Source organism: Heterodontus francisci, chromosome 19 (genome assembly GCF_036365525.1).
Source record: "Heterodontus francisci isolate sHetFra1 chromosome 19, sHetFra1.hap1, whole genome shotgun sequence".
In the NCBI taxonomy this organism is placed as follows: Eukaryota; Metazoa; Chordata; class Chondrichthyes; order Heterodontiformes; family Heterodontidae; genus Heterodontus; species Heterodontus francisci.
The window spans coordinates 50,833,065-50,849,687 of NC_090389.1; the positions used below are offsets into that span (position 1 = coordinate 50,833,065).

Consider the following 16,623-nt stretch of genomic DNA (forward strand, 5'->3'; position numbering starts at 1 on the left):
TGCAAAATCCTGAATGAACGCATTAACATTCCATTCAGCTTTGCTTTTGAAATCTGATTAAAACTTTAACTCCATGTTTATGGGGACAACTTGTAGCAGCAGTCTACTGCTAGGCGATAGTGTGGGAAGATGGAGATGAGATAGATCAGCCATGATCTTGTTGAATAGCACAGAATTGAAGGGCCAAATGGCCTACTCTTGTTCTTAGTTCTGATGTTCATCAAATATTGATCGAAACTAAGAGATTGAAGAAATTCCTTTGTTCAAGTTCATTGAAATTCTAATAAAACATTTTCAGGTTAATGAGATGGAGTGCTGAAGGAAAAATCATTTACAAATACATGGCCAATGTCTGGACGGTTCCAAGATTCGCAATTAAAATAAAAAACCTAGGTTATCAGGACAACTATTTACTTGCATGATTCACAGCTGAATAGGTGATGTGCTCAGCACAAAATGCCCATTTTCGAAAGGAGAGCAGTGTTTGATGACTAATGGAAGATGGGCCCACCGCCATGTGGGGAGACCGCCGGGTAAAACCCGGCAGGCTGTGTTGGAGGAGCTTCCTTTATTGGATGTCCGTGGCCCACGGAGGGGCCCCCCGGTGTCAATGGCCACATTTGAGGCAACGGTGTGCCAGCACTCAGTGACTCCCCACCCCCCAATTGCCGGGGTCTGCCTGCCTGCTTGGCCCCAGGCAATCCCCAACCTCACTTACCTGTCTTCACAGGCGCCCAACCATTCTGGTGCCCTCTCCCTGCAACTGCAGCCTCAGCAACAGCCACTACTAGCAGTGGCACTACTGAAGCAGCTGAGCTGCCGGCCCTTTAATTGGGCTGGCATCTCTTGGGGGTGGGCCACAGTCCAATTGGTCGCCGCTGGCAAAAAGCCGCCCCAGGTCCCGCGCCCAACGAGGTGTGTTGCCTCCCACTTTTGAACCTGTCGACAGGATTTCTGCCCTCTCCACAAAATTTAGCCCGTTTTGTTTTTATTCTTCCTCTTGTTTGGCTAATTTTATTTCCTCCTCTCTCCGCCCTTGAACATGACTCCTTGCAAGGATAAGGTTTGTTGAAGATACGGTTATTTCAGATTTCCAACATCCAAGATATTTTGCTTTGTATTAAGGTATGCTGAGCACCAGCATGCTCAGGTACTGTAAGCTATTTGTTATGTGCGAGCTCTGACATCTGGTTATTTTACAATGCGTCATCACACCCAAGCCTGATCCTACCCTCGCTCAATATCCAAGTGTGTATCCTCAGCAGGGATTTTTAGATACTTATCAGGAACAGGAATAAATTTTGATGATCATTCCCTTCCCAGCCCAGAGCACTGAGGGCAACTGTGGCATCCCTACCACTAACTCAGCACAGGCCAGGTATCCCAACTGAGAACTTCCTGGTCTGTCTGGTTCAGATACTCACTAATTTAACCAACTGATCTATTAAAGGAACTCAGTTTATTTATCCAGATTCTTTTGTAATAAAGTCACTATTTTGTACAGTTACAAATATAGTTCACTGTAAACATATAATGCTGCATTTAAAAACAATACCTATTATGAACTTATTTGTACTAACTATTGTTTTAGCTCATCAGTATTTTTATTTAGAGTATTTTCTTACATTATATTCAACATCTATATAGAATTACCCAATAATTAGCTAGAACTATTTCCTGACCACAATGCTCTTACACCATTTCCTGTGAACATCATGAATTTGAAATAATAGAGCTCTCCTGATCATGGCAATAAATAAAACACATAATTAAAAAAAAAACTTATAATTGATTTTGTGAAAGATGTCACCTTTGGACAAAAGAACATGTTTCTGGGAATAAAAGGATACAAAAGGAGATGATGCAGCATGGTGCAGTAATTAAATAGGATAACTACAAAGGGGACGGCGGTAGTGTAAAAATTGGTAGAACTCAAAGTACAACAGCACTGTATCCTGATGGCATCCATCCTAGAAAGCTGAGGGAGGACAGTAAAGAAATAACCGAACACTCTGACCACAATCTTCCAACTTGGAATTGGAAGTTGTGCTAGAGAATTGAAGGGTTGCCATTGTAACATCTCTAATCAAAATAGCAGAAAGGGATAAACGGATAACCATAGACCAGACAGCCTAACAACAGTCACAGGTAAGCTACTCAAGTACATAATACAGATAAAATTAATACTCACCTAGAAAAACATTTGATAAGGTTCCATTCAAAAGATTATTAGCAAAAATGAATGTGCACGATATGGAGCTAACATTGTAACATGGGTTGCTAGGTAGGAGAGAGTAGGATAAATGGTTTGTTCTCTGATTGATGGGATATGACAAGTGGTATTCTCCAAGGATCTGCACTGGGACTTCAGTTATTTTTTACCATGTATATCAATGACTTGGATGAAGGAATAAGAAAGTTGTTTACACAAGTTTGCAGATGACACTAAGGGCTGGATTTTATAAGCTCGCTGGGCGGGCCGCAACCATCCCCCCCCCACCCCCCCCCCAGCACTATCATGTGGAGGGGGCGGGCTGCCTGTCCCCGGCAATGGTGTCAGCTGCCTTCGCACAGGTGCTGATACCATTATTTGCCCTTTCACAGAATCACAGAATAATACAGTGCAGAAGAGGCCCTTCGGCCCATCGAGTCTGCACCGATGCATTAAAGACACCTGACCTGTCTACCTAATCCCATTTGCCAGTACTTGGCCCATAGCCTTGAATGTCAAGTGCTCATCCAGGTAATTTTTAAAGGATGTGAGGCAACCCGCCTCTACCACCCTCCCAGGCAGTGCATTCCAGACTGTCACCACCCTCTGGGTGAAAAAGTTCTTCCTCAAATCCCCCTTAAACTTCCTGCCCCTCACCTTAAACTTGTGTCCCCTTGTAACTGACCCTTCAACTAAGGGGAACAGCTGCTCCCTCTCCACCCTGTCCATGCCCCTCATAATCTTGTACACCTCGATCAGGTCACCCCTCAGTCTTCTCTGCTCCAGCGAAAACAACCCAAGCCTATCCGACCTCTCTTCATAGCTTAAATGTTCCATCCCAAGCAACATCCTGGTGAATCGCCTCTGCACCCCCTCCAGTGCAATCACATCCTTCCTATAATGTGGCGACCAGAATTGCACACAGTACTCCAGCTGTGCCCTTACCAAAGTTCTATACAACTCCAACATGACCTCCCTGCTTTTGTAATCTATGCCTCAATTGATAAAGGCAAGTGTCCCATATGCCTTTTTCACCACCCTTCTGCCTTCAGAGATCTATGGACAAACACGCCAAGGTCCCTTTGTTCCTCAGAACTTCCCAGTGTCAGGCCTTTCATTGAATACTTTCTCGTCACATTACTCCTTCCAAAGTGTATCACCTCACACTTTTCAGGGTTAAATCCCATCTGCCACTTTTCTGCCCATTTGACCATCCCGTCTATATCCTCCAGTAACCCAAGACACTCAACCTCACTGTTAACCACTCGGCCAATCTCTGTGTCATCCGCGAACTTACTGATCCAACCCCCCACAGTCATCTGTGTCGTTTATATAAATGACAAACAATAGGGGACCCAGCACAGATCCCTGTGGTACGCCACTAAAAACACTTACCTTTACTATCTGACCATTCCCCCCAAAAACTGCCTAAACTTTTAAATACAACCCTTCCCACCATCACCCATGATGCTAATTTGACCCCGTCCCCCCACTCCCGCACTGATAAACTTACCTCCCCCCTCCCCACTAGTGTTGCGCCTCATTTCCCCAGACGGAGATCCAAAGGCGCAGGAATGCCGGCCGCCAGGCCGAAGATCACTGTGGGACATCAGAAGGCAACATAAATTTATTTAAATGGATTATTTTAATTGATTTAAATATTCAAATTGTGGTCCCGTTGCCCAGCAGCGAGGAGGCCGCCACAGGGCCTTGCTGCCGCCAGGAGGATCAGGCCGGTCCCTGCCAATGTTGAGGTCCGCAGCCTGTCTCATCCGGAGCCATCATCAGGCCCCCCACCCCACCGTCACGGATCCTGATGTTGAGGGCTCCTTAAAATCCAGCCCTAAGTTAGAAGGCACAGTAAATTGTGTGAATGGGATAAGAAAATTACAAACAGACGTAGTTAAATTTAGTAAAGGGGCAGAAATATGGCAGATCTGAGAGAGACAAATCAGAGTATTTTCATTTTGGTGAGAGAACAGGAGCTGTGGTGGAGCAAAGGAATCTGGGTATCCAAGTACATAAATTGCTAAAGGTTACTGCACCAATACAAAAGGTAATCAAAAAGGTTAATGAAATCTTGGCCTTTATCTCAAGAGGTTGAATTCAAAAGTGAAAAATTATGCTTCTGTTGTACAGAGCCTTGACAGACCCCATCTGGAGTACTGTGTTCTGTTTTGGAAAGATACATTGGCCTTGGGAAGGGTACAACACAAATTGACCAGAATTATACTAGGGTGTAAAGGGTCAAAGTAAAATGACAGGTTGTATAATTGTTTTTTTATTTCATTGAGTTTAGAAGGGGTGTTCGAATTAAGGTGTTTAAAATGGTAAAGGGATTTGATTGGGTTAATAAAAAGAAACAACTTACTCTGGTGGGAGAGTGCAGAACAAGAGGGCATAATCTTAAAAATTAGAGGTAGGCCATTTTGTAGAAAAAACAGAAAGCATTTTTTTCTGACAAAAATTTCGAACTCACTTCCTCCAAAAGAGTGTGAATGCTGGGTCAAATGAAATTTTCAAGACTGAGATTGATGGAGTAGGAGGTGAGACTCAAGGACAAGATGAGCTTGCAGTGGGCATCAGGGGTGATAGGAAGAAAATTAGAGAAAGGAGCAAATTCATGTCTAGGGCAGGGAGGAACATTGGATTGGTGGAAGTCTGGTTTGGTGAGCTAGGGGAAGCGATGGATGCAGCAGAGGTACCTAAATGGATGGTCTCAATCTTGGGGTGGCAAAGAAGACCATGAGTTCCTCACATGTGTTGTTGGAGGCAAGGGTGGAGGGGCAGGGGAGAGGGATTTAAGAAGTGAAGAAGAGAAGCCAGGGGTAACCTTTGTATTCTGAGATGAATGAATACAATGGCAAGTTTCAATAAACAACTACATTTCCTTCCTAATATTTTGGTTTATGATAAGGCATTTTAAAATGCCTCCCCAGACTGTATCAAATGATACAGAGCCAAATATAATCAGGTTTAGTGGTGGATGTGTCAGAATAAGAAAATTCTAAGTGTTGCTAGGAGTCTTAGTAAACTTATTATGCTTAATATCGTTACAAGCGCAGCATTAAAATCCAAGTATAGACCAGCCGGCAAAGTCTTGTTTTTCAAGGTGTCAGGAAAAGCAAGACCTCTATAATGTGATTATCTTGCAGTGATTAATGTTCTGTCAGTTCTGGTTGAACAGGAAGCACCAATACATGCTTCAAAAACTAATCCTTTTCTCAGTTAAGGAGCATCACACAGTGCTGGTTGAGGAAAGAGGTAGGCATGGAAAGGTGCAGTATTTTTAAATGACAAAGGAGACAAATGCAAGAGAATGCTTTTCGTTATATGCTATTATTCCTGTCATCAGTATTGCAAAAGCAATCCACTTAACACTCATGTTTTACGCAACCTGTAAAAGTCATGCTTCGCATTAAACATAAACAACTGATTAGTGATCCTTTCCTGGAATGTAGCATTTCATTGTATTTGGCACACCAATTTCTTCAGTGGAGTTGCTTAGTGACCGTGTGTTACTATATTGACATAAACAAACATAATATGACATGCATTGAAAGAAGCAAATTTAACAGAATATTAGATGATTCAATAACAATTTCCTTGCATGCAGATCTGCACACAGTGAATACCCTGCTAAAAAGGTTACCTTTTAGCATGCCCCAGTTTCATGGCCCGAATTTTGTGGTAAAAATAACACAGCTGTTCACCATTATTAAAGAGTAAATCAGACAGGAACTTCCAGGGACTGCACATACGCAGCTGACTGCAGAAATCAAGAAGTTGCTGTCCAAGTTTCCATGCTCCTCCACAAGCTTCGTTATACCGGTATACTCGTCAAGAAACTCAGCATTGAAACATATGGAACAACATAAAGTTGGTGTACTTACATGATATATACCCACTAAACACACCAGAAAAAGTTAGAGCTTGCCCATTTTCATATTGGTAAATTTTTAACAGTGTAATGAATTTTAATTGTCACTGAGAAAATGGCAAGAGAGAAAGAAAGAAAGGGCAGCTGCTCAAGCCAACAATTCGCCACCACCTCTGCCGGCCGGCAACCGATGTCCTCACTGTGGAAGAGCCTGTAAGGCTAAGATAAGACTCATATGCCATCTGATAACCCTACAGCCAACACTGACATCTCACTTCCACCCAGCCATCTGCAAGGAAGAATCATCCTCGACATGGGGGATTGCTACTGATGATGAAGTCTTAATTTTTGCTAAACAACCTTTTTGGCACTGAAAATTAACTTCCACAAGTGAGAAGTCTCATTCCTTCAGATCTTAATTATTATTGATCTATAAAAATAAAAATATGTGAATAATTTTGTTTTTATTTTTTCTTTCTGTCTCTTTTATTGCTCTCTCTCTCTTAAGCCCATGTTCCTTTCCCTCTGTTCATTTCACTTGCTATATTCTGAGTTAGCATTGAATTAACTATTCTAACTTACACCCCCTGGTTCAGAATCTGTGCTGTTCAATAACAATTCTTCAATTTTACTGATTAAGAAGATATACAGTTGCTTGCCCGATGCACACAGGTTCCAGATCCCCTGTAGAGGGTGAAGCACTGAAATGGATTTCTAATCACTGCAAGTTCCAGGGCAAACACCCCCCTCCCATCCCCCTCAAAAAAAGTCTGTGGGCAAGTGCAAGTGTAATGATCGGCTGGCAAAGTGTTAATTTTGTCTGGACAGTTCTTATATATTCATACAGAGAATGCATTACCTGCCTAACAAACTGCTTCAAATTTCCAAAATATTACATTTCAGTCACGGTAGAAGTCAGTGCTGGATTAATTTAACACGTTGGTTTGCAAGTATACACAATGCTGTCAAGATCAGTTTTAGAAGACTCTTTATTCTGTGCACAAGAACTTAGTAGGAGTGAACACAGACAAAAGGTTTTGTGCTCGTGAAAATGTTTCATCAGAGAAGGTCACATTGGTTTCAATAAAGATCAGTAAGTCCTGTTACATTAGCAACGATCCAAGATTCGAATTCACTTCACAAAAATGCCTGCTTTTCTACATCATACACATTACAGCAACGAAGGAAACAAATTCTTGTAGATGTAGCCTGCTGAGTTATTTTATGGGAAAGATCTGGAGAAGTAATTCCTGCCATCAGACCTTACAGTAAAGTAATTAAATGCTGACCTCAACCCATATTTATGGGAAAACATACTACAGAAGAATTCATGTTAAAAGCTGATCAATTGCTAAGTATGAAACTTGTTTGTGTTTTGGGGGTGATGACATTTTAAAAGCTTTTTTTTTAGAAAGGAATTATTTCCTAATAAATTTGCACTTTTGGAAGACTGTAGGTTGTTGTGAAAAATATAACCCTGGGTAGCAGCAACTAAATTACCTCCAGGTGAAAATTAATTATTTTTAAATAATCTCTTGGTGCACCAAAGGGTAGTATGATATCCACATATGATATATGCCCTGTGCTGCTAGTCCGTGGAATATTTGGCCTATCAGTTTCTCCCTCTGCTCATGTCCTGCAGTTCATTCAGTGGATTATACAGACTGTTCTCATCAAATTATATAAAAAGACAGGTTATATTGAGAACAGTGTATTAATCTTTATTTTTCTCACACAAATTTCAGATGTTGAAGAACATGGTTTTACATGACTATGTAAACATATATATTTATCTATATATATATACTTCAAACGTTTCTGCAGTTTATGCGGATACTGCATAGAAAATCACACTGTTTCATCAGATTGGAATTGCAGAAAGGAACCCAGTAAAACAGCCCAAACTTCAGTGAACAAGAAGGTTAACAACATCATATTCCCATCTTCATGTTAAAACACTTGGCAAAAGGAATGTATAAAGCTTCAGACATAATTTAATGCACTGTTTGGATCAACAACCCTCCTAAACACTAGAAATACTTATACAAGGATCAACAAAAAAAAAACAATTGACTGCGAATCTCAAGTACTGCAGTGTAAAGATAGTCTACTTTCTGACTACAAAGTTAAATTAAAAACTCAGAATAAAGCACTTGTTTGTTAACAACAGAACTGACCTTTAGACTGTGCTAACAATTAAAGATCTTTTTGTAAAGTAGCCTGAAGAAAATAGCTTTCTAAAAAATTAGATCAAGAGATGCAGTTAACAGCCCAGTGACACACTGATTTGTTGTACTAACATTCTACACACTCAAGGAAAAGAAGGTAGGCTTGCAGCCACAATTCTCCAGCATGGCAAGTTCCCAATTTCAAATGATTCCGAGGGCGGTGGTAGCCAGGCAATGAGTAAACAAAAAATTTAGCAAGAGTATCACCTTGAGTAACTCTTGCATGGGAGACAAATACCTACCAACCTTCTCAGCTCAACAAAGGTTTGCGGTGCACCCAAAGTGAGCATGATTGGCAGAGGTGGGTGGGTAAGATGAGGAAAGAAATAAACTCGCAAATAAATAAATTACAGTTTGAAGTATGCTAGATCCTACAGACTTAATTGGCTTGGCTACAATTCTCATGATAAATATGACTGCACTGTACACATAGAGTATATTATTCTATAGTTAAGTGCACCACTTTGACATATTATTTGGTTATTTGCACGAAAAGCAGAAGCGTGCAGTTAGGAAGTTATTGGCTTTGACAAACCATCGGCTAAATGATTGAGCAGAGATAAAAGCCTAACTATGTTGACAGTATGCAGGACAAACACTTGCCCCACGAGAATTGCTTTTGATCAAGATGATCTAATTCAAATCAGCCAAAATCTATTATTCATGATCTGGCAGGCCACTGCTATTAATCACATCTGTTTGTGACACCATTAAACGTACTGTGGAATAATTTCATCTAATAAACAAATCAAGATGTGTGATGAAAAATGAATTCATTAATCCAAATGACTGTTGTGCTCCATCACCTTTTAATCTTTTGCTCTTTAATTCAGCCATATTCACTTTTATAGCAGTGTGATTTGTTTATAGAAGTGTTAGAAGCACATTTAAGGTCGAATTAGGGACTGCATTTATGATTTGTGAAAAAATGTATTTCACATTCTCAGATCTTTTTCTGAAATGAGATTCTGCAATTTCATATTATTACAGAACATAAAAACAATTATTAGCACTTCTCAAAAAGTCCCCATTTACAGGACTTTCTAAATTTTAAATTCCAATCTTTTAATATTATTGGCAAAGCAGGATAAATGCTGCAGTTGAGCATTTATTCAAATGCACTAAATGATATAAGGTTAATGACAAGGAACAAAAAACATATCTGAATTATATGTCAATATTAATGGTGCTCAATGAGCACGCAGAGATTCCTGACAGCAGCGTACCAGTATATGGCCATATGGTTAAGCAAATACAGAAACAAAAATCAGTAAGTGTCAGGATCACTATACTTAGAAGTGACAGCGCCCAAGGGGGCGCATGGCCCGGCTCAGCTGATTCAGCTGGACTGGGGGAAGGGAAGTAATATAATCTGGTCTATGGGAATGGATCACTTTTTTGAAGCATGCCTCCTTGCAACTTAACCAAGAGCGGCTACTGTTGCGAGTCCATGGACCAATCCATAGTCTGGATTGTCCTGCTTTCCAAAAGGAAAAGTTTGCATGGTCTTGGGAGTTTAACATTAACATGGTGAGGTTAAAAAAAAAGAGTAAAATATGGGGATTTTTTTTACAAGATACACAAACAGTCAATGAAGCACAGCAGCTGGAAGAGATCACATCGTAGAATGCAGGAAGTGGATATCATGAGGCTCTCTGAATCTTGAAAGGGATGACATGCAGGAGAACAAGCAGCACTCCAATGCGAATTTCAGCAACAGTTCTTCATGAGAGTGCTCCAAGATGCAGACATATGCTGTGCTTAAACCAGTGTAGTATTTTCCAGCCCTAAAGCAGGAAATGCAAAAACTGTGCAGTCACAGACAGTTGACAGCAAGGAACACTAAAGTGCCTTTTGAACCAGATCCAAAATGTAGTTCCCCATTTTAAAAAAGATCTAAAATTTCCCAGTATTGTATTCCATCCAGTAAACTTTTGTCCTCATACGTGGAATGAGTCAGGATTGTTTTCTGCAACTTCCACATAATTTTAAGTGTTCAAAATGAAATTATAGAACTTCAAGGAATAGAAACTGTTTTATTAATCCCACAAATTACTGTGGGGGACAAGTAACCAATTACAAGTTAAGGTGAAGCAGGAAGTTATCACTTATTCAATGAAAATGGAAGGTACTGGACATTTTCTTTTTTGTAGTTTTGGCCATTAGCTTCCATTTTACAATTTCATTTAAATGACATTACATAATCAAATAGCACAGTAAAGTGATCAACCTTTAATTTACCCAAGAATCACCACAGAGGCAAAAAGGAACCCATTCCCAAAAGTTTTAGGAATTACTGGAACAGTAACTTACCTCAAATTCTTCAGAGAATCCATGTTGGTTATTGGTATACAGTTCATTAATGTGCTTTACAAACTGCTTGACTGGAATGGCCTCCATATCATCTGCAAGGGAAGAACAAATAAAGATGTTGCTAGGCAATTAACTAATTACATCAGAGGTGCAAGAGTTTGGTCCAATTAATATTTTCTCGTGCATAAACCTGAACTGGTGTTACTTGTATGCAAGACTCAAAAATACTTCAGACTTAACTAGTGTACCTAAATCAGCTTTGAAGAAAATTAATCAAAACGTAACACATATGGCAAACCAGAACTGCTCTGGGATTACCTTTAATGAATGCATTTGGGTGGGAATGGAGAGCTTTAATTATTTATTTAATATATTGAGATGAAAAGCACACCTGAGCTCAACATGAGGCAATAAACCCAATATTAGCATTGTTTCCTTGGTGACAAAACAAACTTTTTTTGTATTTTCTGAATCATTTAGCAATATGGTCTGATTTTAAGACCAGAAAATTAAATTCAGTGCAAAATGAATCATTTAGCAAGAAAGGTGCAGCAAAAACAGGAGCTAAAGTCACTGGATGTGAATGGATAACACTACAGAAATGAGAAAAGCAGAACATGCAGGTTAACACAATCTTGTCTTAAATGTTTCTATACAAAAAATAAAAATGCATCAGTTCCATTGTTTTAGTCATAAATGCAAAATGGTGAAAAGGATAGGTTACAGGAGGGAGAAAATGTAATGCCTTAGCATTAAATGTAAAAAAAAAATCAAATGCATGTTTGTAGGAAATGCAGTATGAGATATTTAGAAGAGGAATCAGAGATAAAAAATTTGCAATTGGACATTCTGTAAAGGTTAAAGCCATTTTTGTATATGACATTTGAAACATCAAAGACTTGTGAGCATTTGAGTGATAGGGAAGCTCAGCCCACTAGAAATAGAAAAAAAAGAAATTTAACCTGTTGTGAGGAGCAGAGTCTACAGTCGCCAGCACTGACAGATTTTAAAAACACTGTGTTTTGTGCCAGAGTTTCTCAATGTTATATTTAGCTTCAAATTACTACATCAAATTGTATTTATTGACATTTGAGCAGTGAAATGCACGTGAAAAAAATTCCAAACTAATAGATTGTTATTTAATATTTCTAACTAATCAGTATCATTACACCAGGTTTAATTCAAAAAACATGCTGGAATTGAAAAATAAAAACAGAAACTGCTGGAATGTATATGTCAGTCAATATTTAAAAGACAGAGAATAAAGTTTCATCAGAATGTAGGACCCTTTGTCAGAGGTATCACCAAGCAAATTTTAACCTGACTTCTCTTTGGATGCTGATAGTTCTGCTTTGTAGTTCCATTATTCCTCCTTTTATACCAGGCTTGCTTAGGCTGATTACCCTCAAAATTTGGCTCACCATGAAAGGCTACAAGTTTGTAATAAAGGCAGGATAAAGAACTTTAAAAATTTATTTAATATGAAACTATTCTGATTTGAGGAAACTCATTTTCCTGGGAGTAATGCATATGAAAATAAAGCAACTAGAAGATAATACAAGTAAATTCAATACAAAATGCTGCATTTGTATGGCAATGTAATGGAATTATAGTTGGACCTCCATTATGGCATTTTTGTCAATCATGGGATGTGGGCATCATTGGCAAGGTCAGCATTTATTGTTCATCCCTTGTTAATTGTATATCAATTGTGTTTAATTGTAGGATGCGTTTGCAGTACTGGCACATGCGCAAATGCAGCCTCACCCACTGAACTTTCACTGTCTGCAATGTCTCAGGCAGCTGCCAGTAATAAAAATGGCGCTGCTCAATTTGTCACTAGAAATGAATTAAACCCAAACCCCCTCAATGGCTGCGATTGCCACCTCCATCCCACCCTAACAGTACCCCGCTCCCACCTGCCATCGCCGCTTCTCTTCACCACTCCCTCCTGCACCTGTTTGCATGCCATTTGCTCCCCGCGTCACCACTGCCTTCCCTCAGCCATTCAGTCCCCGCCTCACTACTTCCCCACCTCGGCCGCTCGCTCCTTGCTTCTCCCCCGCCCCCCACTAGCTGCTCGGTCCAGGCATCGCCGCTTCCCCCATCTTGGCGGCTTGCTCTCCACATCGTCCCATCACCCCTCAGCCATTTGCTCCATCCTCAGCGACTTGTTCCCCGCCATTGCTCTGGGCGGTGCGACAGGAGCGATTGGCGGGGTGGGGGGGGGGGGAGGGGGGAGAGGGCGGCAGAGGAAGCGGGAAGCGGACAGCCGAGGATGGGAAGCGGCAAGGCCAGGAGCAAGAAGCCGAGGGGGGAAGTGGCGAGGCTGGGAGTGAGGGGCTGAGGGGGGAAGCGGCGAGGCCTGGAGCACCAGACCTAGGAATGGCGGGTGGGGAAGCGGCGAGGCGAGCGGGAAGCCAGCAGCCGAAGCGGGGCACTGTTGAGGGGGAATGGCGGCAGCGATTGCAGCCATTGAGAGGTGAGGGAACCTTCAGACATCATTACGTCTGGCATCATTACATGGTGACATCGATGCACGCATGCGCAGATTCATACTGGCAAGGTGGCAAATGTTTGGACGCACTGATGATGTCGTCGATTGCTCTGCGCATGGCCTGTGTTGTCAGGAGACACTCTGTTAATTGTACACAGGTGGAGAGCATTAATTGGGTTTCACTTCAGCACAATAGAGAGAAACACTTATTGAAACTGTGGTGTGGTTGAGTTAGGAGGTGTATGCTTGTAATGTTTCACTCTATAAATAAGTAAAGATTGGCTCCTGTACTATCCTTCACCAACTGGCTTTTTGGAATAGAACATCCGTATTTTCCCTCAAGAAGATGGTGGTGAGATGCCTTCTTGAACCGCTGTAGCCGTGTGGCAAAGGTACTGCCACAGTGCTGTTAGGTAGGAAGTTCCAGGATTTTGACCAAGCAACGATGAAGGAATGGCAGTATGCTGTATGACTTGGAGGGGAACCTGGAGGTAATGGCATTTCCATGTGCCTGCTGACCTTGTCCTTCTAGGTGGTTGAGGTCGCATGCTTAGGAGGTACTCTCAATGAAGCCATGGCAAGTTTCTGCAGTGCATTTTGTAGGTGATACACAGTGCAGCCACATTGCTGGTGGAAGGAGTGAATGTTTCAGGTGGTGAATGAGATGCCAATCAAGTGGGCTGCTTTATCCTGGATGGTGTTGATCTTTTTGTCCATCAGCAGATTATTTATTTGCTGATGGATAATGGGAAAATATGATCAAGAATCCCAACATTTTCATTTTGCACATAAGACATAAAATATGATAAGCAAAGAACAAATACAACACAAATAAAATCCATTAAATGTTATCACTCTGGGACTGTGATGTTCATTTATGTCATACAAGGAAATAGGGGTGCAATCAGGCTGTGGAAAGCTTTGCCCTGAAAATTTTTGTTAGCTAATTGGCAACCTGGAGAACAAGAATACAGATATTGAAGGTTGCACTGTATGAAAATGTTATTTCCAAATGTCTTGTGGTAAGCTCATGGTAAGTACCTGTGCTTATCTACCCTGCATAAAGTTTATGAGGATCTACACAACTAACTTGAACTTAATTTGTTTGAGTGCTGAAATTCACAAATATGTAAAGAAATAAGCAGGTGAAACATCAATGAAGTTTAACAGCAAAGAACTTAACGCATTAAACGCAATACAAAAAGAACACAGCTGCTGTTGAATTTCACATCAGTTACATGACTTCAACTGCAACCTGAATTTTGAACTCATGATGGAAAAGCAGCAAGAAAAGCACAAAACACAAGTTATGTAAGAGCAAAACACTGCGGATGCTGGAACTCTGAAATAAGAACAGAAAGTGCCGGAAATACTCAGCAGGTCTGGCAGCATTTGTGCAAAGAGAAACAGAGTTAACGTTTCAACCAGAAATGTTAACTCTGTTTCTCTCTACACAGATGCTGCCAGACCTGCTGAGCATTTCCAGCACTTTCTGTTCTCAAACTCAAGTTATTGGTGGGGGAGGAAAGGGAGAGTTTTCTTTCTTCAATATACTCAACACAACAGTGTTGCATTTTTGCAGGGGTTCTCTTGAACATTCACCAGAACATCCACAGAAATCTTGGAGAAATGGAATAAGTGATGTTTATGCCGTTTCTCCAGGGTTTCTGCAGATCTTCCATCCAAGGGACAACAGACGATCAGCAGAACCCACACAGAAATTAATGCCAAACATATTTACCACCTACAACTTGTAACGGTTACTTGAACCAAGCACTGGAAGAAAAACTCAACTTGTGCCAAAAATAGGCGCAAAGTGGATGGAGCAACTGGGTTGTGATTGATGACATCAGAGAGAGGCGCAAGACTTGTGCTGGAGGCAAGATGTTATGTTCCTGTGCACTCACATGGTGCAAGTCTCCTGCATCCTCTTCTTCTCCCTCTTTTCCTAGCAGCTGCAGGTCTTGGCACTCTTACCTTGGCTGCTCTTTCTCATACACATTCCCAGCCCCAATGGCAGGCCGAGCAGCATATCCACTTTGCCAGAGGATTTGTGCCCAAGCCCTAGGACAGAGACTGTCCTGCAGTTCCAAAAAAGAATCTGATACAATCTTCCTGGCCAGCTCCAGCAATCGCCACAGCCAGAAGTAGGTATAAGAGCTCACAGTAGTAGAAAATTACTAACTAGATGCTTATTTAAAATGCAGCTGAAGATCCCTTTAAACAATGCTGCTGCAACCACCTTCCCGACTGTTGCTGCCAATGATTTGAGGCCAAATTTTAGAACGACAAATACAGCTGTCCCAAAGTTCAATTTGACAGAAGGGTCCTTAACCAGATGTAGGGCCTAATTTCTATATATTTATAAGGCCCCTGCTGCTTTCAGGTGTTTGCCCTATATCACTAAAAGTTATCTGAGTCAATATGGCATCTGGCACACATTAGGTCCAGATTGGGCATGGCAGTTCGCAACATGAAATTCAGAGGCCTAATTCCTGTTTTATGTAGGTTGATGGGAAACCTAGAGTTGAATTCGTCCCCTAATGTGTGTGTTTTTAAATCTTTTCTGTGCAATTCTTATCCTGGCGATGGCTGATGCAATGTATTGTTAAATTCATCTAGCATCCCTATTATGATTCTCTAGAAACTAATCATTGTAGCTGCATCTGGCACCTGGGGCTCACAATTCTATTGAAGGCTCATTTGGATTATGCAGCTCCCAGAAAGGGGAAATAATTAAGGTTGCACATGTGAATCAATTAACAGCACAATGTTAGAATTACCCATGGAATACACTGAGAATGGATTTATAATACACCTACTCGGACATTCCAACTGGAGTCAGGAATTTAACAGAATCATAAAATTTACAGCACAGATGTAGGCCATTTGGCCCATTGCACCTGTGCCAACATTTTGAAAGAGCTGCCACTTAGACCCTTTCCCTGTACACTTTTTATATTTTTCTTTTACAAGCCATCATAACTGTTGCTGACAGGGTGTTCCATGCTTTTACAACTCTGCATAAAAAAAATTCTCCTAACTTCTCCCTTCATTCCTTTGGTAACAATCTTAAATTTCTGCCCTCTAGTTAAAGAGTCACAGATAGTACATAGGCTTCTATCTGCCAACAGGATTGTATGTTGAAGTCATTATTTTAGTAGATTTCTAAAGTTATAATTTAATCAGGCAGATTGAGTTATTTTTAATTAAGGACAACTGTATGATTTAATTTTGGCCATAGGTTTTTAAGAATAAATGTATCTATATTTTTAATTTATAGAATTTACTAGCTGCTCAGTTTCAAATGGATTCATCATTTGAACGGGCCTCTGTAAGATTACAGCCTTGATGTTGTGTCATAGTGGAACAAGGCGCAAGCTCCAGAGCTCCTTCACTGTTGTCTTTTACATTTTGATAAACATATTCCAATGCAGAAATATATTCTCTCCCAAACCCCTACCATCCTGACCACTCACCCAGCCACTTGGCT

The 16,623-nt window shown here is 40.8% G+C and overlaps 1 protein-coding gene across 1 annotated transcript in view; it reads right to left on the reverse strand.

Annotated features, from left to right (window-relative positions):
* The window catches only part of LOC137380054 (receptor-type tyrosine-protein phosphatase gamma-like), an 870,349-nt gene that overhangs the window by 69,975 nt on the left and 783,751 nt on the right, over positions 1 to 16,623 (reverse strand). The window contains exon 15 of the mRNA XM_068051600.1: positions 10,634 to 10,725. Within this exon, the coding sequence (XP_067907701.1) occupies positions 10,634 to 10,725 (92 nt within the window). The remainder of the gene's footprint in view (positions 1 to 10,633; positions 10,726 to 16,623) is intronic.